Raw genomic sequence first — 22,785 nt, forward strand, 5'->3', positions numbered from 1 at the left:
TGTTTCACAGTGCTTGCAGAGAGCTGAATCGAGTTGCCTCCTTTACTGCCCTGAGGAAATTTCAAGTCCTGCACCTGGCCCTCAGTAATGAGCACTGCAACATCCAAAACTAAGCAGACCAGAGGAAAAAAAAAAAAGTGGTAAAAAAGGAGAATGCAGAGAAAGTCTCTTGGCCAGATTGCAATATGCCAGATGACAATATTTCCCCCCACTCTTTATTTAGTTTTCTCACACTGCCGTCCTCATTTGCCACTGTAAGACAGATCTGTACTGCATGTTTCAAGCACACAGAGTTAGTGCACACTACCAAAATGACAGCACTTTAATAGTGATAACATGACATCAAACCTTGTTTTAATTTGTGCCCCCAAAACATCCACTCAAAAATACCACATTAATTTTGTTAATTTTGAAGCTCCTAACGTCTCTGCAGTATCCTCTGCTAACAAATTTAGAACTTTAAGTATTGATTTAGATATAAGGAGTTTTTAAAACAGTCAGCAAATGAATACCTAAGTATACTCATGCTGTATATTTAGCTAAATCAGTATTTGTATCTAAAAAAAAATTTCTAATTTTTTTATTAAACCTAATTCTGTATAAAGGTTTATAGGAAACCATTTTATTGGTTCTGCTAAAAAATATTTAAATTGAAAAATTACATGCCAGTCAGCCTTACTTAAGTTTTAATTTTATAACACATTGTATATTGGGAAGCTTTCATGGGATTACCATCGAAGGCTGGATTCCCTTGGATATGTAAAATCATATAGTTCAGAGTGGTCCATTTGTTGACAAATATCTGCATTATATTAAACCGGTCTAATTATAGGTCTAAACAATAGATGGACAAAAGGTATGAAATTAGGGAATGGTTTCTCCTTCTCTAAGCCACACATACGTATGTGCGCTGGGAATTCAGTCTTGCAGGGCATCAGTAGTGTGTTACTGACTATGACTTGAAGTCATAAGAAGTGATGTTCAGACAGTCTACTGAGCTCCACGGAACTGCTGGTGTACATCCTGAGAGAGATTTTCTGTGATTCTACCCACATTCCTTCAGAAACACTGGTGCAGTTACTTTGATAATGGATTGTAACACCTTTCCCCATATTTTCCCAGTATCTTTCTACTCAAATTAAAAACTAGACAGAATCATCTTCTACAGTTACAAATATGCAGATATTGAAACGTGAAAAGTCTCATTTTTGCAGTCTATTCCAAGTCTCCATCTTGGTACCCCTCAAATTAGCAGACTTTCAGCTTCCTTGTACCTCACTGAGACTACGTTAATCTCTGTAATAAGATGAAGGAATTTTTATTTTATGCACAGCAGTGATTTTTGGTTTAACACATCCCACGTACCAATATTTGCATGTCTCTAATACCAAACCCCTTCATTTCTCTGTCACCACTTAAATTCCAAATTATGCTTCAACTACCTTCAGCTATTTTGCAGTCTCTGGAGCATAGCTATTCTGCATTATGGGAGATGTAGTTCACTGAACACATTTTTACCTGAAGGCAGTCATGTTTAATATAAACATTTGGCCTATGTTCTGAGTACCTAAAAATATTTAACTGGCAGAGTACATTGCATAAAAGTAATTTAAATTCATTAGGAACAGTTTATATATAACAGGAAAGCATTTCTGCAGCTCCACAGAAAGCAGTTACCTCAAAAAAATCCATACTCTGCCATTTAAGCACTCTTCATATCCATACGTTCTGCTAATGATTTTTCAGTGGTAAATCAACTTTGCAACATCAACTACTTTCCATTTTACACTGTATTCATGACACTAAAAAAGAATGCTAGTTTTGAAGAACTAAACAAGAAAAGCGGGTCTCCCCTGCTTAGGAGCATTTACCTTTCCACCAAACGTTGCGCAGCTCAGCTTTCAAAGAGTACGTCGCTATCTGGAATATCTTTTCCTGATTTTGCACAAAGCAATGCACAGCACTTCAAATTATGCTTGAAAAGAAATTTACTTACCGATATTTTCTGTGGGCATTGAGACTCTAGTTGGTTCTAAGAGATTATCAGCCAAGACAAAAGCCCCTTCTTCTAACGTATCAAGTAGCATTGTGGCTGCATGGGCTTGTTCTGAAGAATTCATGTCCTTCCAGGACTCCAGAGCTTCAGGCCTGAGCAGGTTGTCCACTGTATCCACAATTGCCTGCATTCATTAGAAAACTATCATTAGGTCTGATTGCCCTAGGCAGCTGAGGAAAGTTTCCAACGTTATCTGGTGACAATTATAATACTTAACTGTCAGAATGATTTACTGTGATTTAATGGCACTAGAAAACTATTTTCAACATAAAAATATTTTCCATCCTCCCGCTGGATTAGCATTAATAGAAGTGCAGTTAGCCACTAGCATTGTGTGGTCTCTAAGTGGTAAACATGCAGATTTGACTCGTCTCTTGTCAGATATAAAGACGGTCTTATTAATGTGCTGAAAAATGTAAAAATAAACGCCAGAAGTTTTGCCTGAAGCTTTCATCTTGAAGTTAGTGTCAAAATGCGTAACTTCTATTTAAAAATACTAACGCCAAAATTGGCATCCTGCAGTTTAGGCTAAAATGACAATAACACTCTTCTGGAAACTTAGCCCAACTCATGCAGCCACAGCACTTTAAACTACTTGTCTATGACAAACTGCCTTCTTTATTACAGGAGGCATGAAATGAAGCTGACTCAGTGGATATAAATTAGCCCAGGCCACTCTCACTCCCCCTCCTGTTCCTGTACCTGTTCATAGATACTTAAAAAGATTACTAACTCCCATTCCTGCACAAAGGTCAGTTAAAAAAGGAAATCAATAGAGCAAACAAGATGTCCACTGACTGTCCCTGTTATCAGTGAAGGCAAAACTGTAAAAGTGAATAAAGCTGCTGTTTTAAAAAGTCTTTCTTGTAACAACTCTATCATCATGTTTTAAGGCTCATTAAGCTGCATATAAAGTAACAGTAAATAAGGAAGAAGAAGAATTCAGTGACATGATTACATTATTTTTACAAAATAATCCAATCAATCAGAGTAATCAGTTAATCAATTGAAGGCAGGCTCTTACATTAATGCATAATGTAGCTGTGCATTGAGTATGCTGTGCATTGAATACGCCATGCATTGCTGAAACACCCTGTTTACTCTGTCCCATTTACCTAGTCATAATTAAGCACATATATAATTTGTTTGATCAATTTAAAAGCATTGGGAATGGAAACAGAACATATTGTACAAACAGAAAGATGTCAGTCTGGAATACTGTATTGGGCAAACAAACGAATAGGAAAAGTTGGTCAAGGCTATTGTCAGAGCAAGATTAATTAGCCTAATCCATTTTAATATCCTCTTTCTGTCTGCACTGTGAGCCACCACGACCTTCCTGGCAGGTGGAAGGTACTTCGAAGTGGCATTAAAGCCTTTTTTCTTTCTCTAATGGGAGACAGAATAGTCAAAATGCTTGCTCTGATACTGCTGCAGCCATTAACTAGAGTGGAACAGAAATTGGTCTGCAGAGGCCAGATTCATTAGTCACCAAAAAATACAGATTGGAGCTTCTAATCTGAGGTACAAATGAATCCTCTGTCACAAAGTGGGAACTCGCTTCATTTGCATAGTGTAAGTCAGCTTTTGATTTGTAATTTCAAGAGGTTTATTAGTCTTATCTAAACAGAGAAGCCCATTTGAGACCTACAGAAAATGACACCATTTGGAAATTAAGGTTGTGCTACGGTTTCTTCTGTATCTCCATATAGCGCTGACAGTATGCATTCATTAATATGAAACGCTTTTTATTTATTACAAGATAATCTAACTCTGCATTTTTCCTGTGGAGAATGATCACCTGCCCAGTAATATTTCTGAGGCATTCTCTCCTCTCAGACAGAGGCAAGCGGGCGGTGGGAAGACCACGCGGCCCCTGTGACGCAGCTGTCGGAGCAACCCCATTACTGCTCTTCTCACACTCATGTTTACTATTGAAAATGAAGGATGAAAACTCAGTCTACTCAAACCGTATCTGCTGGATTTCCCCTTACCATTAAAAAATATTTTCTAATAAAAACCTATTAAAATTACTATTATTTAAGAATTTAATTGCTCTCCAGATCTTTGTCTCTTTTTGTCAAATTTTTGCATAACTGGACATCTCTCATCCGCTGCCTGGGCTACACGATAAAAGACAGAAGCGCCCTGTACAGAGAAATGTCTCTTTAGTAAGAGTCTGAATTATTTTATTATGTTGCACAGCATTTCAAAGTTCTTTTCAAAAATCATCCTTATATTTTATCTCAGAGGGTACAAGTAAAAATCAGTATTTTAAAAGAAACTTTGAAAAAATGTGCAATAAAATTTTTCAGAGTCAGACACGATCTGTTCTAGGACTTTCTTCTCTTCTTCACAGGTGTGAAGTGGCATTACTGGCATTGTATTGCAGAGCTGGAGCTGGGCACTATGGACAACCATTCTACAGCAGATGAAAGAATCTGAGAATCGGGTAGCAATGTGTTACATGCCTTCCATAGAGCCTGGTTAATGGGACATGTGGCACACATTTTACTAGTGAGGTTAGAGAAATGTTTGTCTTTACATTTTATCCTGAAGTCACTGAATCTGGCCTTTGTAACAACTCTTAAAACCGTAAGGAAGAGTCATTTTGCTAGGTATAAGAATACAAAGAACAAAGCAGGCTATGTAAGGTACATTTTTCATGCAAGCAAATTAACTCTAAACAGTCTTTGATATAAAATACTACCAAGCTGAAGTAATTTCTGTTAAGTTGCCAGCTTTTTCCTCTACCCAAAGTTGTATTATGAGAGAGATGTTACTTCCAATTCAGATAATAACCATTTCTGCTCTTTTAGTTTTGAACAAGTTGACGTAAAAAAGGTATAAACTTTGATCTTTAATTTTTTTCCTGAGTGTTATACCTGTGCAAAGCCAACATTTGTACAGTTGATATGGGGCACAATACACATTTATCAAAGACTGAAATACATAGGATCATGCAGCAAGATGATAAAGCGTGGCAGGTTGCTGAAGCAGGGAGAAAGCAGGGTGACAGCACAGGAGAGATACCTTAAGGTAAGCCCTGCATGTCTTCTCTCGTTTTTGGAGCTTTTTAGTAAGAAAAAAGAAAATCAGAAGTTAGACACATTCTGGAAAGCTTCAGAAATATAAAAAAAAATTAGTCTGGTGTTTCAAATCCCGAATTTGAACTATATCCTGGACATGAATCTAGTTTCTGTCCAGCGATGACTGTAAAAAACATCACACAGGAAACATTTTTCCCCAACCTTCGTACAGGTGCTCAGATATCTTTGCCCAACGGTGGGATTTCTGTGAAAAGGTCAAAGGAGAAAATCCCTTTGTGGGCACTTGATCTGTCTCTGGGAAAACTCTTTTAAGGGCAGCTAGGGATTGTAAATAAAACTATTGCCAAAATAAGAGAGGAGCGCATGGAGTTCTCTCTCTAAAGGAGGCTGAAAAAATGTTTCATTTGTAGCTTGTTGACTAAGCTGACACAAGGAAGAGGCCGAGAAATACAGCATTTCCTCTGAGAAAAAGAGAAATGGTAATAACACTTGTGATTTGTATTTAAACCCCAAAGACACGTTTTCTCTGAAACGTTTCTCTGGACATCATTCTGGAGAAAACACTTATTCATCTTAGATACGCATATGAGGGTATTTTTATAAAGATCAATCGTAAGTGATGTTGGCGTCTTAAAAAAGCTAAGAAAGTGCTATTATTCTGCAGGAAGTCAGGTTAAAATAAAACCCTGCACCTATGCAGAATCCCACTGATTTTATTACATGTTCAGGGTTAAAAGGATCACCGGATAAACATGCTGATTTGTTACAGAATTTCTGAGAGCTAATGCCCATTTCCCTCACGCTAGTTATAACGCATTCCAGATTTTAATAAGGGACACAGCTCTTTATTTTAGGACCAGTCAGCTATTGTGAATTATACCTTATCCCCTAAAGAAGGTAATTGCAACTTTCCGCTGTGTATTTACTGCTGTTTTCTCTTACATGTTTATTCCAGAACTATAAGCACACAGGAATAAAGTATAGACTAATGTTTCTGAAAGGAAAGAAATAAAAAAAAACAAGGGCAATGGTTATCCCAGCAGGAGGAGATGATGGGAGGTGTGTACCTTGTTATAACTCCTTCCAGCAGAGTCTTTTTCACTGGGCCGCAATTCCTGCAGCTGAGCGTCCAAAATGTCCACGAGCTGCTCCATCAGTCTCACTGATGAACTAACATCGCCAGCGAAGACCGGTCCTTTGGTGTGTTTAGCCAGTTCATTGGCCAGACTAGCAGCATTTTCTCCACTTCTGATCTGAAATGACAATTTATATTATCTCAGCAGGGTCCCTTGTTCTGCTTGTGGCTCTTAATTCCAATTCCCCGTGTACCTTTGTTGTGGTGAAATAACCATTTGCACATACATTGAAATCTGCAACTAATTGAGACCAATAACGTTCTCTTTATCTCAGAAGATTAAAGGTTCTTAGATCCGTGACACACAAAAGCAGTTCTTAACAGCCATCAAAACCAGAAATCAGACTGGGACTTTTGCGCTAGATCTTCTATTCATCCTCACTTTTATTTTACTGCTATTATCAGACAGTAAGAAATCTATTTGTTCATACTAGTGCTTGAGGCATTTGAAAGTCAAGTAGCCTGGTACTGACAACAAATTATCCAGTTTTCATAAACTTAGTAAATCTCAGTAGGGAGGGAAAACACAGAAAGTGGCTCTGCACTCTAATCATACTGTTATTAATGCACTCAGACAAAAATCTATTTATTACAGTATAATTTTTCCTGAACCAAAAAACCTTGCTGTATATCGCAGTTTTTGCTGTGTGATTTATAATATTTGATTTATTAAGCAAATATAGCTTTTGTTTTTTGAACACCAGTAAAGCTACTTTGCTTTAAATAGCAATGAAAACACATAATCACAGATTCAATACAAGAACTTAGAGAGAGACTGTACAAAAACATATGAACCTAACTGTTGGCCAATGCTTTGCACACAAAGTACTCATAACTCCTTCTACTTTAAATGAACACAGAGTAATAAGACGGCTTCAACAAACTGAATTATAAATGCTCAGAGTTAAAATCCTTAATCATCAGTGTATACCAGATTAAAAGGTTTCAACCAACCTTCTGAGCCAGCTGATTTACCCAGTGTGAGGTGCAGTTGCTAAGATCAGGGCCTTTGGGGTTCCACGTTCCCGTTAAGACCATGCAGAGATAGGAGGCAGTTCCTACAACAGATGTAGAAAACTACAGTGAAATGGAAACAATTTTTCTGCATGCATTCAGGAAATCGGCTACACTGTGCTCCTAAGCAATGTTAAGTTCTGAATGCTGCTAATGGCAGTAGTTGACAATAATTGACAAAAACGTAAGGAACTAATGTAGATTACAAACAGCAATAAAAAAGTCAGTGAAAAGTACCAGACGTTTTCTGCAAACAAACAAAAAGCCCTTGATTTTTCCTGGAACTCATCCAGAGGGAAGCTCATAATGAGAAAGGCAGCTGTAAGTATATTTAACAACAGTCCTCAAGCAAAGCCCTAAAATTTGACCTGGATTCTCAAAAGCGCATGCGCAAGGTAATTCTGCGGCTACGCTCAAATGCTGTTTGCAGATTAAAACTTGACTATTGCCTGTAAATACTGCATTCTCCCAATAACAAAAAATCACATGACAGATTTGAGGTTAAAAAAAAATTCACCATGAGAGAGCAGCACATTGCTTTTGAAATGTCTGCTTGAAATCAAGATACATTTTTAAAGGCAATACCTCGTGTTCCTTTGGGACAAGGGCGTTCAACCATCATTCCTCTTTGTGTCTGAGGCCAGCTAATCCCCCTGGCCTCAGTCGGTTCACAGAATCTCTCTGGCAAAGGGAAAAAACTTGTCACAGGAGGAATTTTGGTTGTGGAAATGGGTGGCAGTGGCTTGGGTCCTCTGCTGCCTTCCTTTGTTCCTCCAGCTGATGTTGTGCTTATGGGACCTTTCTGTGATGTAGTGCTAGTGGTTGACACTGTGGTTTTGTATAGCTCTGCTGAAGAAGTTATTGTCACTGCTGTGGTAGGCACTGCACAGAGAAAATTAGAGGAATAATGAAGTAAATTACTTCAGAATTATTAAAAAAAAAGTTCTTTAAATGTTATTTATGTAGTTTTAAAGGATTTTCTGGTGTCTCCTTTCCTTTATCTTAATATTACTTTTATTGCTATTCTGGGTGCTTAAGATATAACTTTGACCGATTTTTTTTTTTTCACTCCCAGCTCATACCAGTATGATGTTTCAGCACATTCTCCAAGTAATCTCTTCCGTAATAAAAATTGATAGTTACACTTCTAAAGGCTGAAAGGCAGTACTAGTGAGTTATCAGTACGTAACAAACACGCTCAAAGCAATTAAAGATTACTTAATCACTTTTGCAGAAGGAATAACTCAACAGACAGAATCATTTGAATCAGCGTACCATAAACAATGCAGTCCAGCTTTAACAACAAAGGCAGTGGGCTGTAACTAACAAGACCATTTTAAAAAAACAGACCCCAAAACTTCAAGTCACCCACTACACACCTTCCAGGAAAATAGCTACGATAACATCTTCCTACCCGGCAGTCATTCTGCTTGAGAGAGCTGCAGCATGCCGGATTAGCTCCAAACAGAAGCAGTGCCTAGCACGTACCTGGTGTCCTCATGTTTGAACATTTCAGGCCTTAACGTCCTTTTTTGACAAACGAGGTATGAAGACACAATTCGTTTAAGCCAGTGGCAAGTACCTAGTTTAATCTTTTATGAAACACTAGGATCGGCTTAGGCCAAATGACTTCTGCCTGGGACTCGCAGCGGCTCACCCCACTGACCCACGCTGGGAGTGTATCGCTGGAGCTGCTGAGGTACAGCCCGAGCTATGCCATGGTTCTGAGGCTTTGCAGAGATAATACTAGTTAATGCTAGTGGAGATAACAATCCGGAATCCCTGTTCATCACCTTCAAATGTATATTGAGCAACGGCTGAAACAATGCAAGTGAGCGACGTAACTGAAAACAGTTATCATTAATTATTTCCAAATCTTCATTAGTGTTCACAGTGCTTTATAGGCACATGAAAGCACAGATCCTTGTGCTGAGAATAAATATGCTCATATCAAGTATTTTTTAAATCCTAACTGACACAAAAATAAATGAAGCTAATTTTAGGATTAACTTCAGTGGATAAAGTGGCTTTTTTCTCTCTTTTTTTCTTATTCTGCTAGGCCCTTGAACTCTGACTTACTGGACAATGCATCTTCTCTAAATTAAATCATAAACAAAAACCAAAAGAGCTGCCTCGCTTTCTTTCAGCAGATGTTTTTTAAGTTAGTGTTTTGAATAAGATTAACTTTCAAGCAGTTTGGCAGATAACAATTATTTTAAAATCCTTTTTCAATTCTATTTCAGTTATAATATATTAGGAGTCTCAAATATGAATTTATCTTTTTATTTTCATATGAATTTAGGGTGGAGTTTTTGAACATCATGATCTGTTTTTAAAGACTAAATGCAAAGATGTGCTTTTCATCCCTCTCTTGCTCACAAATGAGAAACTTCTTCAGAGGCTGTCTTCTGTTCAGTCTCATTCCTGGCTGCTTGAGTACAGTCTGTGTAATTGTGCTGAACTCGTGGCACAGCCAGCTACTACGAAACCTATTGAAATCCCCGGATCTGTTCTGCAAGTGCTTGCTTGACATCTTGTGAAACTGCTGTAATTTTCTTTTGATTACAATGCATCCAGCCTTCTAGTGCTTTCCCAATTAACATTTGTCAAAAGCATTTGCAACCACTTGCAGAAGTGTCAGGCAATGCCTGCTGAATCAGGTCCTGGGGAATGGGGAGCTGGTGGGGACAGAGAGTGATGCAGGGGACAACCAATTATTACTATCCATCCCCTAACACATTGTGTTAATTAGTACATATTTAATCACTGAAATGTGTATTAGCATTATTGCAATTACTACTCAAAACCTATAATGTTTAGGATAGCTTTGATTCAGGAGCAAAATATCACTGTAAGAATTCATAACAACTCTCTGAAGTTCAGTAGTGAGGTAACAGTTTTCAGAACATACTTTGTGCTGCACCTTGAGCTAAAATATCTTGCTGTCATTAGCAACTTTAGGTAGAATGATTTTAATGCTATCCATTAAAATCAATTTCAAAGCATATCACCTATGATTCAAAAATGACCTGCATAGCTTAGTAGTAGTATATACTTTAGAAACGTATTTATAATCTCACATTTTAGGAGAAAGACTTCAAACTACCTCTCTCACAAAACCGGAAAAAACCACAGATCATTTCTAAGAGATTTTCTCTTGAATTAAATTTAAAAAAAGTAGAAGTCAGTATATTTAAGAATGTACCAGGAAACTTCAGACAGTGCTGGAAGTCTGGGAAAGAAGGAGGTTGAAAAAATAAGAAATGACCGAACACATCACTTTAAGGAATACATCTAGCTTTTAGAAGGCAGATCATTTTGGTTTTAATGACCTGTTGGGGAACTTAATCTGCAAGGCCATTCTCCTTAGCTGCAAGAAGATACATGATAGCTGCCACCACCTGATGTGTCTCATTCTGAAAGCTGAGGGTGACAGCATCCGCTGGCTCCCATGCACTGTCTTGCGGAGTGCTTTACCAATGTAAGACAATGGCAGTGATGATTAATATGCCACAACTAAGAAGAAGGACAAACTCCATGTCGAGGTTATTAACCTATTGTTCCAAGCAGCAGGGGTGAGCCTCTACAAGGCTGAAGATAGGTAGTTTTTGCCCAATGCCAAAAAAGCCGCTTTTACAATGCGAGATTCTATTTTGGCCTTTTTGACTAGGCTTGACATGCTGAGGAGAAAACCAAAACCTCTTCTGCCTTCTTCCTTTTTTTAAGAATAGGTGTGTCTCATTATCAGCTGAGGACAGCCTTTGTAAAATTAAAAAAAAACGTAAGAAAAGAGCAATAGGAAGTAAATCCAAAGACTCAAGTTGAGGGTAATTTACATTTGTTTCATGCAGTTCCTAACAGCTGATTTAAACAGTTATGCATACTATCTGTTTCTAAAAATGAAGACACCACTGGAGTAAAACTTAACACCTGTTTAACAGTGTGATTTCGATAAAAAACGTAACACAATTGCCTAGGACAGCAGGGGAATAGTAACTTTGTTTCCCCAACTGACAGTGAAGAGTAGATTTAGAGAAGGCACACAAGCTATCTAGTATTCTTTGCCAACAGATTTCTACTCTAAGCAGCCATAAAATACGTTTTAAAAAAACAAACCAAGGCAAAACAAAAAAATCCCCACCCAAAATACAACTCTGACCTTAGATTTAGAATTGTGTTGAAATGCCCAGATGATGTGCCACTTCTGAAAATACTAATGGTTCCATTTTCATCTCTGGCATCTAGTTAATTTTAGAAATCAGCTGCATACATTTTTCAGTTAAACATATGCACTTACAGGTCAGGTATTTCAGCGTATTCGGACTCGTGCCCGCCTTCATTTTCAAAAGGTGTCATACACTGAGCTGCCATGTAAAGCAACGGAGATCAGAAATCTGTGCAAATCCAGATTTCCCTGCCTTCTGCTTATTACCGCTGTGCGCCTGTTTTCATGCTTCAGTGAATAGCAGGGAAGTCACTAAGACTCACCTAATTACCTATAGGTTCCAGCTATTATGATAGCCAGCACTCTATTGACCCTGCCAAATACCGTTCAGTTGAAAGCGAATTGTTTACACAGCCATTTATAAATTTATACCCTGAAAATGATAACAAAAACGCCACAAAACTAGCAAAATACCTATGATCAAGAAATGTGCTATCTGGTCCCCATTATGTTGTCTTTACTTGTACAACCACTCTTTAATCAATCTGTAGCGTATCAGATTCGATATAATAGTAAAGATCTAATTTACTTAACAATTTGCTGCATGACTTCGTTGTAGATTCTTGGTGTTATAAAGATTTAGTTGCGCTAGTTTCCTATTATTTCAAGCCCTTGGTGACAGTACTCTCCCAGTTTCTGTTCTGTCCACACTCACAACATCCATATTTTCCTGCAGTGATCCAATAAAACTTAATGATGGGTATCATGGTACAAAAGGGGAGACAACTTCAGTTTGAACAGTTTGCACAGTTAGCGCAAATTGGGATGAGTGTAGATGAAATCCCTCCCTAACGCACTAACACAGAACAAAAGGATTTATCTTCTTTTTGTTACCAAGGAAACCTTACAAGTTATGCTCATATTCACTTGTTAGGGGGAAAATTCCCTTCATTCCTCCTGATCATTTAACTCAAAATTCCTTTTAAAATTCCTATTTCAGCAAGGATTCATTTGGTCCCTTGGAAACCTTTAGAAAGAATGTAACAGGACATATCTACTAAATTTACCAAGGATATAAAAACGCTGGTTTGTTTCAAATTTTTCATAGTGGCTTTTTGCAGGGCCTGATATATTTTATTTTATTTCTAAACTAAGATTTTTATTTTTAAATGTAATTTTCACACTTAACTTTAGAAAATGTGCTCTTCTGCAATATCTGAGTGGTACTTGTCAACTATAGCTCTGAAAACCATTTCTACACCTAGGTACTACAATTCCCATGAGAAGAGAGAAGAAAAAACAACACATGAAGAATGAGGTTAAGGGGGGAGTTCTAAGGGCAGCACACCCCATTGTCAGGGTAAAACAGTAGCCTGGCTGCAGCATCCGCAGTTTTAGAAATCTGAAGAGTTCTCCTGAAGATTAAGAAAATAAGGATACAGGAAGCACATAACATGGACAGTTGCAAGAGGAGAAAATGGTGTAGGTTTGCCGCAAGGGCAAGGTCAACATTCGGTTAATTATAGTGGTATTTCAGATGTTTCAATAGGCAGATTTAAAAATGAAAGAAGCAACAGAGAGAAAAAAGGCAGGTTTGGGGTCATGGATGAGTCCAACATTTTGGCCCTGGGAGCAAATGTAAACCCTTGAGCTCAAAAGCGTGTCTCAAATGTGACAAATTCATCTTTCATATAGGAAGAAAGACTCTTGTTTTTGAAGCACTCGGTAGTTGGAAGTTATGGTATAGACAAGAACTGATAGCCAAGACAGATAGATGGGAAAAAAAAAGAATCAGTGTGTGTCTATATATCATTATTGCTCCCACGGCAACAGAGGGAACACAGATTGCTGAGTTTCCCACAATGGCCCCAAGTTAACCATTCAAACAGAAAAGGCCACGACTTCCAATTTTGAGGCACTGACCTTGTGACACCATTAAATAGTTGATATTAAAGTACCATTGCAAAAGACACTAAAAGAAGGTTATTGTGTTAGGTGACTTAAAGAATGTTATCCTAACACCTATATCTTTGAGTAGATGATTAAGAAATCTGAGTCAACCACAAAAAAACCAAATCAAACCAGAACAGAAACACAGAAATGCCCATCATCAAACGTGCTGAAAATCTGATCTAATTCCATATTAAATAAAAAAATCTGAATGTGTATTACACATAGAGATCCTTTAACTGTGTAACAATAGAAGGATTGATCTTCAATTATACAGACTTTATGCTGAAACAAAGAGGAACTGAGAATATAATACAAATAAAATATAGAGTTAGAAACTGTATAGAATCTCTTCTTGTTTTTATAGCAGTACATCTCAAGGACAATCATATTAGATAATCTTTCCTTTAATTTAGTAGTCTTTAACTACAGTCAATTGGCTTAGGCAAAAGAGGAAATGAACTGAAACATATTCTTAGATCTGCTAGGTACAGATCCATACAAAATTAAAATATTGGGTATTGGCTTTATATAAGGAAAAATACCATTTGTGAATATATGCATCACATATTCAAATAAACCTAGTGTCTTCATATGGTTTCTGTATTTTAAAAAGGCCATAATCAAAACATATTTACTGATGTCATAATGCATTTAAAACCCAAACTCATAAATCACTCAAAAAACATTCCTTCTCTGTCTTCACAGGTGAATGCGCAAAGAGCTCAGATGAGAGGCAAGCACCCTGCAGTGTGCCCTGGACCCCTTCTCGTCTAGGTCTGGTTGGAATAAACCATTTCTCCCCCTGCCTTGCATGCCAGCAAGGAACCCAGAAACATGACGGGGTGCTGGTGGATGCCCAAATCTTTTTCTGATATTAGATGGGATGTGGCCAGCACAGGTACTGTAACTTAGGATCTTGGAGACTCTCTCATAATAAAAACATTATGAAATGTCTTAGTGGAGACCTTTGGTGGTTTACTAAAGCAAAGGAGGGATTCCACAAAGCCTTTTCTTCTCCCCCTGCTCTTCCTTAACACTTTTCCCTCAATGCAATGATTTAAAGATTAGCTTTTGCCACATTCATAGCAGCTGCCTGAACTGCGAAAACTACTTAGAGACTGCACCTCCATTTTCTCCTCTTACTACTAAAGCTTTGGAGAATTTAAAATGCATCTTCATCTCAGTCAAACTGAATGAAAAGTGACATGCATGAGAATGTATGAAAATGAAAGCTATACATGTTTTCTAATTACATAGGTGGGTATATCTCTGCTAAGAGCAGCCCAAAGCCTCCTTGAGGAACGGACTAGCTTGACGTACAGAGAGCAAAGCTTCCCAGGATGGCTGTCCTTGTGGCCGGAGCTCAGTCTCCAAACATCTGGAACCTGCCGGAGCCCGGCCATGTATTGCCAGGGAGGTCTGCAGGAGACAGATGGGACAGCTCTTCACCTGGCTCTGGAGATCATTAATGTATTGGTTCTAAACTGCCTTGTTCTGCTGTGTCTTAGGTACTTTTGTACCTCGGAAAAGCTGTATGTATGTTGATATAGTTGTGTGCACACTACGTGGTTTGCACTGCTGTGCATGAATCAGCCTCGCTGAAGCAGGATAGCTACTTTCACGTGGAGAGGCCATTATTACTTCTTTTTTGAAGTAGAAAAAATGGCTGCTAAACATGCATACCAGTTAGATGAGAGAAGTGAAGTGTTACCTTCATTGCTAAAGCAGCTTATCAACATTCTGTTCCTTGCTGCATGCATCTTCTGCCACAGAGCATTTCTCTTGGTATCTACTCTCCCCTGCAGATGTTAATATGTGGCTGTGCCTGTTCATATCATTTTTAGGGATTTCTGAGACCTAAAGACCTCCGTTTTTCTTTCCTTTTTTGGCAGTTAGTGTCCTTCCTTTTAGGTAGTTGTTCAAACTTCAAGTGAGCTGAATTGCAATTGTAATGGACTTAGCGAGAAACCTACTAAAAAGAGGTTGGATAATCTTGTCTAACCCGGCATTAGAAACTGTGAAAATAGGGTTGCAGAAAAATATTTATGCTTGGTATTGCACATTGACCCCATACATCTCCTCTGGGACCTCCCAGCACACATCATTCTCAACTGCTGGCGCCAAGAAGTTAAAAGGTCTGCGTGTATGCTGTAATCAATTCAGAAGTCAGGTAACATCGAACGGATGGGAACAGGCTTCTAGCTCAGCGTGAATGAACTCAAACTTACTTTAGCTATAGACAGTCAAACTGACTGATGGTATAAAGTAAATAAACAATTCCCCAACTCATTCTCAAACACAGAAAAGCTAAACACTTGTATAAAAAAAAAAAAGTACAAGCCTGCAAACCAAATAAAATAATTCTCTCTTCACAGGTGCTGCAAATTTGCGTTGCACCAATGTAACGCTGTACTGCTCAGCACAGTGCAGACAAACGACCCCTCCTTGCCTTTCTGCCAAGACTAAGTCTAAGAGCAAAGATATGGTAACATCTGAATGGAAGTACAAAGAGATTAAAAATGAGAAAAAACAAATTCTTACCTTGGGCAGGATCAGGTGGGCCAAACTCCAAAGAATATCGCAGAATGAAGTTGTTATTCCACACGTACAGCTGGTTGTCTCTGGGGTTGTAATCCACTGCGGCGATGTACTGGTACTGGTTGGGGAAAGGAACGTCCACGTGCTCGCCTCTGCTTAACCTGGTGTTGTAGATGTAATCGATGGCGTTCTTGCCGGTCTCGCTCTCATTGTCCTGATACACTGACCGCACTACGTACAGGACACCACATATCATGAAAGCATTGGATGCTGCCCGTTTGTCGTATGTCGTTTCCCAGGTGGCTTCGAAACGCAGGGTGTAGGGGTTCAGCTGGCTAATTACTATCATCCCGTTGTTTTGCTCTGTAGCATAAATTACCCATAAGCCATTTTCATCAACTGCCAAGTCAATATCAGTCTTTCCTCCCCATCGGTATGGAGAAGTGTCATGGTAATTAGCATAATTGATTATGGCCTCTCCACTCTTAATTCTAGTCCTCAAGTCGAATTTTACTATGTTCCTAGTTCTTTCCTTGTTAAAAAAGACAGCGCCATCATACACTACAAATCCAGTACCATCCACTCGATTTGGGAGTTTATATGTCGTCTGCTGGCGTCCATTTTGGAAGTCCTCTAAAGAAGCATATTCTATCAAAGTATCGGTGCGATATGGAGTCCATGGCATGAAGTATATTTTATCTGCAGCCTGGAGAGGATCTTTGCACCAAGCACCTGCTTTTTGTTCAGCTTCATATAAATACGGTGAGTCCACAATTGCTTTCAACGTCCCCGGGCAAACAAAAACTAACAGTCACAGAGAGAAGTAAGACAAGAATTACGTCAAATTAAGACTGTCTCATAATAAAAAGAAAAAAACAAAGAAAAAAAAGGTAGGTAAATCATAATGACTGTGTCAGGAAGAAAAAAAATCAATTTAATTGGCACTAGATTATACCTTATGTTATAATTAATGCAATTATCACCCTTTATCATCCACTTTTCTTAAAGTTACCATGTTCTTGCTGTACCAGTATGGAAAGTGGATGGGAACTGTTTTCACTAGTACAGACCAAGGCTCAATGGCATACACAGACAGCTGAAAATGTAGAGCTACTCTTGCATTTTCGTCTTAGACTTTTAGTGAGTACGCATTAACGCTCCAGAGCTTTTAACTGGTGTGCAGCAGTGTGCTAGGTCATTTCAGTCCAAAAAAAAATCACATCGACTTGTTTAGAACTTTAAGAAGTGGTGAGGCTGAAAAAGGAGGTGCCTCGATTAAAAATAAAGGAACAAAACAAATCATCAGGTATATAGAGAAAGCAATTAGGAGCAGAGAAAACAAAACACAACCAAAGCAATGAATGAAACAGACCAGGAAACCCTGTAACCATGGCATGCTATGGAGAGGGTTCTGGAAGCCAGGCAAGATGACACTCGATTAACAAGAATTTACCCAAGGGTGAGAGAAAGAGAGGGAAAGAAAGACAAAGAGAAAGGGAGAGAAAAAAGCAAGGGAGTCTTCCCTCCAGCCCAAGTATTTCAGACACTATACCCCGCCACCTATTTTAAGCAGCCAAGTCACTTTATTGCAAAGAGTCGACTTCTTTATGAGGTGTACTTATGAGATCCTGCTGATTATCATAATATAAGAGTGTTGTGGGGAGGGGAAGGGAAGAGGTTAACATCCATAAGGCACATAACAAGGAGCTGGGGTTTGGACTGTATACGTTATTTACCTTTTTGCTCCACTTCTATTTTAAGCATCGGAAGAAAAATAAAAAAGTGCAAGGAAAAAAGAAAGAAGATTAACATAAATTGACTATTAATCTAAAGATTAAATTAGTAACAGACGCTAAATATAGGGAGAATAAGAACTGCACTATATTGGATAAAGAGAAACAGACAACAGGAAAACCTAGCAGGAGAGAGATTCTACAGTTACACAAGTGAACATGGATCAATCATTTTAGTAGATTAAGGAGGCAATACAGATATGTTGGCATGTAGTTTCACTTAGTGAACCTGAATAAATAATGAATGACTTTACTAATGCATGCTATACATACTCTTCTTCTTCTCAAAGCATAATGCTATCAAGTTGGTTTTTAAGTGACACATTGATTTATCATATATGTGCGAGTGCACATATACATATTATATTAATTAGATAATTATAAACCCAGAATGTAGTATATTAATTTTATAGGCTTGTATGTGTGCTTACTAAACCTTCCCCCATCTTTGCCCCAGACATCCCTCTGCTTTTCTTCCTTGTAAAGAAAGCAGTTTGCATCTTTTAGCTCTCCTTAGGCTTTATTTTATTTTTTTTCCTGAATGTTAATCTTGAGAACTTTTGCCACTTCTCAGTCTATAACTGCAAAATCAGACTAGAAGGAATAAGCAAAAACATCTAGAAAAAAGAAGCAAAAGCACAGTAAGCAAGAGGAAAAGAGAAGAAAAAATTAACATTTAGCTCATTCAGATATTCTCCAGCATCATCGATTAAGCCCGAAACAGCAAGCTAGTATGCAAGGACAGTCATACTAAGTGTTTAAAACAAATATCCATCCCGCCACTGTACATGGAAAATATAAACCGAACCCGATTAACAAAGTTGTATTACTACAGCAATTTTTCCCCAAGGAAGTTTTAAGGAACATATTACAGGAAGTCCAGCTAGTAAATAGCTTTCCAATAATTATTTGCAATAAAATCTATTTCATATACTCAGTAGCCTTTGAAGTATGCTCCCTCAGTTTCATAAAATGACCTGGAAAATGACAGATGTACCAATCTGTGTAACAGTAGCTGCTGATACCAAGGAAGTGTATCAGAACTATTTGCACAGCTATTACATTTTCAGTATTAGGGTATTATCCTGAAGAATGTATTTGTATGTTTCATATAAAGTTTTGGATTTTCAGTTTCATTTAACAAAATTACATATGATTATTTTGAGCGAATGGTTATCGGCTGAGCCGATCTAGTGTTTCTTTAGGGAACAATTCAAAAACTTTATGGGGGACTGGGAGGGGGTTAATATTCTCAAAATGAGCAGTAGTTTTCCTATCCTTTGTTCATTCATACATCTTTAGGTAAAATACTTGTTTTTCTGCAATTTGTAATTCTTGAGTTATCCAAGTAAACAGAAGATGTATTCTGAGGTGAATTCCTGGGTTTCACAATCAGTGCTAATGACTTTCAGATGATTCTGCTTGTGAACTTTTATTCTCGAGTTTATTCCTTGCCAAAGAGCAATATTGATATTGTACCTGCTTAGAATTAGTAACAGGAGAGGGGGAAAAAGATAGGGGTAACTAAAATCATTACTGGCACGTCTGCTCTGCGTGCATTGGTGTACAGCTGTACATTTTTCAGGGACAGATGGGCTTATTGAAATAAACAAATGCTGCAAAGTCCAATCAATACAGACAGAGAGAGAATAAAACACTTTAAAACGTTTTCTATTGAATTCCTCAGTCCAAAAAAGGCTTAAAATAAAAATGCACAGATGTACAGAATGGTACTTTTGATGTTCTTCTTCATAAAAGGGCTGACTTCTGTTATTCAGTCGAAGTGTCAACATACATTGTGCAGCATAATTGAGAGAAACGTCAAGTACGGTATTCTCAATTTCTTTGTAATTTAATCAATAACACTCTTATTTTAGAACAAAGCAATGCCTATCAAATTTGTCTAGAATTTTAGTTTTGCTGGAGATCCAACTGAGTATCTCAATAGATCTTTTTTTTTTTACTAAAGAGGATTAGAAAAACATCAGCAACAGGTCTACACTTTGAGATGCAAAAAAGGAAGCTTTTCATTAAGTACTTTTTTATGAGGGCGATGAATACAGAACCGAGAAAAGGCTCAATCAGTATGTATGATCAGCAAAGCAGCTATGTATTTCTGGAGGCCAGCAAGACATAGAGGAGCTCATAAGCTGCATTTTGTACAAGGGTGACACCAACTCCAGCGCGTAAGAACTCCCAACTTTTACCACAAAACCTGGTATGATTGCTATTTATAATCTCTCATGGACTGAAAGGTGCCACAGTGAGACACCGCAAATTTTGCAGTCTTGCAGTCACTGAAGATGAAGTTCAGAAAAAGTAAGAACCATAACTGAACTTTGGTTAGAAGTGCTGTGATCACTAAAAACCTCCCCTCCTAGACCCACAAAAGCCTATCCCACCTTCCTAATAAGTCTCTTATGCTGGCACAGCTGCTATTTGCAAACCTAATGATTTCAGTCATTCTGTATGTTTAGATATGGAGCACTGGAATAAGGGAGAAAAAAACTAGACTTGATAACTGGAGTTCATCAGGCGTCAAAAAAAGAGACTTGGAAAAATACCAGGATAGGCTTTGTGGGACAGGGAAGAAAGATGGTCAACAATCAAAATGGCTACTGAAGCACAATGTGGTTTGAAATCAAACTTCAAAAGTGATTTTAATAACTGGCAACCTTTTTGATGACTGCTGGTAATGACAGGTGACGCCTCTTACAGTTCTGGAATTGGGCATAGTGTCATCACTGTACATGCTGCAGTTGACAAACTCCAAAACTCACAGACTTTGAAAGACAAGAAGTATCCAGAATCCTGAGTTATGATAGACACAGAATTACATAATTCCAAGGATAGGCCAATGCAATTAACAGTAAACAAAAATAAACATTTTAGAAGTAGAATAACTACACGTTAGAGTACAGGGTAGGCCGCGCTGTGGCACTATACTTCTGAAAACTGGAAAAGAAAAGATTCCTGTAGATAGCAATACCCAATTGGTAGAACATATCCACACTTCTCTTCCTAAAACAGCATAAAAAATTATGTTTGAACATTATTTGCATTACACTTTTTCTCTATGAGCTAGCCTACTGGAACTGGAAACGTAACCTCTTGTCATTTGACTGACCTCAGATGCACTGCCCTCTTTCTGAGAATTTGGGAATGAAAATAGCGCTAAAGTAAAAGTGATCTTTGTGGAACAAAACTTTGGTTAGATTGGGGTAAGACATCACTCCTCAAAAGTGGCACGAGAAGAACGGTTACAACAAGCCACCGGTACTACACACAGGAGGAATGGTACTAGGGATCACTGTATGCAGTAGGCTTCCAATCCTACAAATGGTACAGAAAAAAAATCAGCAAGCAACCATTTCACAATGACATAGCAGAAATGAAGAAAAAACAGATGATCTGTGTTTGGCCTTTAACAACAGTGAAGGTTCAATGTGGTGAAGCAGTACAGAGTAGTAGTTCAGTTTAAGAAGTCTAAATTTTAAAATTGTGCAGTAAACAGTATGGACAGTTTTGACATAGCTTTGCTTATGCCAGAACTCATTTCCTTCCTTTTTGGATATATACTGTCACCACAGTGTTTTTGCATCTCAGACTTGGCCTGTTTCCTGTACCAACAAAAAATGTGACTTTGGTTAAGGATTACTGCAGATCAAGAAATTCACGCTTAATAATAACTTAAGGGAATGATGAGTGCACTGCTCAAATTCCATTGCAAACACAGCTATTTCTCTGTTGAGTTACGGGACGAGGGAGAAGTCACTGCAAAGAATGACCTTACAAGAAAGCAAAACCAGTTAAGAGTTTCGAATCTGCAGAACTTTTATAAACATGCATGCATGTAAATGAAAAAAAGCATTAATTATTGCAAGGAAATAAGAAGTACGTCTAAAGCTACTGAATTCTGGCATTAGAAAGAATATTGTACAAAACTGCTGAAGTAGCTGTAACTTCAAATTTTTCTGTCAATACAATTTCAGTATTTACTTTGTTTTCAGTGAAAAATTTTGTTTTGGCAACTGATTCAAGGCACAATTCATATTTTCTCTTCACATTAAAAGTGAACATTTCTTTCTCACTCTTTTCCCCATTGTTTTTAAGAACCAAGTTTGAGTAACTTACTGATTAATTATTCACTCTGCATCTGCGTTCACTTAAAATGCACCCCTGAAGCACAAAGTCCTCTTACAATGTCCAACTGGGGCATTTGCCTCAGAGTGTCAGTGTTGGGTTTTGCTGTGCACCCGAAGTCACCACAACAGCAGGTAGCCGTTCAAGTAGATCATGATTAAAATTGAAGTCAATTCCTGCTTTAGAAGTCTGTGAGCCAAGCCAATTTGTCAGCAACTGGTAGCGGGCAAAAGTACAAATTTCTATCTGGCCTATTGAATAGCTAATTCGAGTTTGTTTTCTGGAAAAACAGTAGCCTTAAAAGCCAAACACTTAAGAACACAGACAGACACTTGGCCAGCATCACACCATGGCTTCCTTCCACACTTCGTGAAGCTAATTGGAGGCCCTAGTCTGCAAGTGCTCTGCATGCATAATGGGTCTGTGGGCCATAAACATATGCTTCTTTTCCATGTAACAGCACTCCAGCTTCAATTGTGAGGGCCAGAGGAAGTGAGCAAGAATAAAAAGATTATACTTACTGTAAGGAACACATTCATACTGAACTTCTAGATATTTGTATGTTCCAGGACAAGGATCAGGAAACACATCTGACCCAGTAACTACTATACACTGTGTTCGGTTGTTGCACCTGGAATGGGAAAAGAAAGCAAGCTAATTAATTTAAAATTACATTTAATTTGCAAGTTCATACTAAAGTACTATATGCAGTGCTAACTCTCTTCACACTCGGGCAGTCCAATCCGTAAGAAAACAAAGTTAATTAACACTAGATCAGTCAAAGTCCATAAATAAGGCTTCAAGACAATATTTCAGTTCAGGCTTTATACTTTTAAATTTGGAGATCGTATTATCTCAGATGTCACTCGTTCCCACTGGTAGATATAGCTGTCCCAAATATATACTGATTTGATACTACTGTTCAATAAAATCAAAGC

At 38.0% G+C, this 22,785-nt stretch overlaps 1 protein-coding gene across 1 annotated transcript in view; it reads right to left on the minus strand.

The window, feature by feature from the left end:
- The window catches only part of LPHN2 (latrophilin 2), a gene marked incomplete at its 5' end in the record, with an annotated part of 51,519 nt that extends 29,041 nt beyond the window's left edge, over positions 1–22,478 (minus strand). Inside the window, 9 exons of the mRNA XM_009575156.1 lie at positions 1–109; positions 1,997–2,180; positions 5,090–5,128; positions 6,174–6,359; positions 7,196–7,299; positions 7,841–8,137; positions 15,915–16,715; positions 17,648–17,659; positions 22,369–22,478. The exon at positions 1–109 is cut by the window's left edge and continues 2 nt beyond it. Of these exons, the coding sequence (XP_009573451.1) occupies positions 1–109; positions 1,997–2,180; positions 5,090–5,128; positions 6,174–6,359; positions 7,196–7,299; positions 7,841–8,137; positions 15,915–16,715; positions 17,648–17,659; positions 22,369–22,478 (1,842 nt within the window). The remainder of the gene's footprint in view (positions 110–1,996; positions 2,181–5,089; positions 5,129–6,173; positions 6,360–7,195; positions 7,300–7,840; positions 8,138–15,914; positions 16,716–17,647; positions 17,660–22,368) is intronic.
- Positions 22,479–22,785: the final 307 nt, after the last annotated feature.

The sequence above is a fragment of the Fulmarus glacialis genome, unplaced genomic scaffold (assembly GCF_000690835.1).
Source record: "Fulmarus glacialis isolate BGI_N327 unplaced genomic scaffold, ASM69083v1 scaffold7503, whole genome shotgun sequence".
Lineage (NCBI taxonomy): Eukaryota > Metazoa > Chordata > Aves > Procellariiformes > Procellariidae > Fulmarus > Fulmarus glacialis.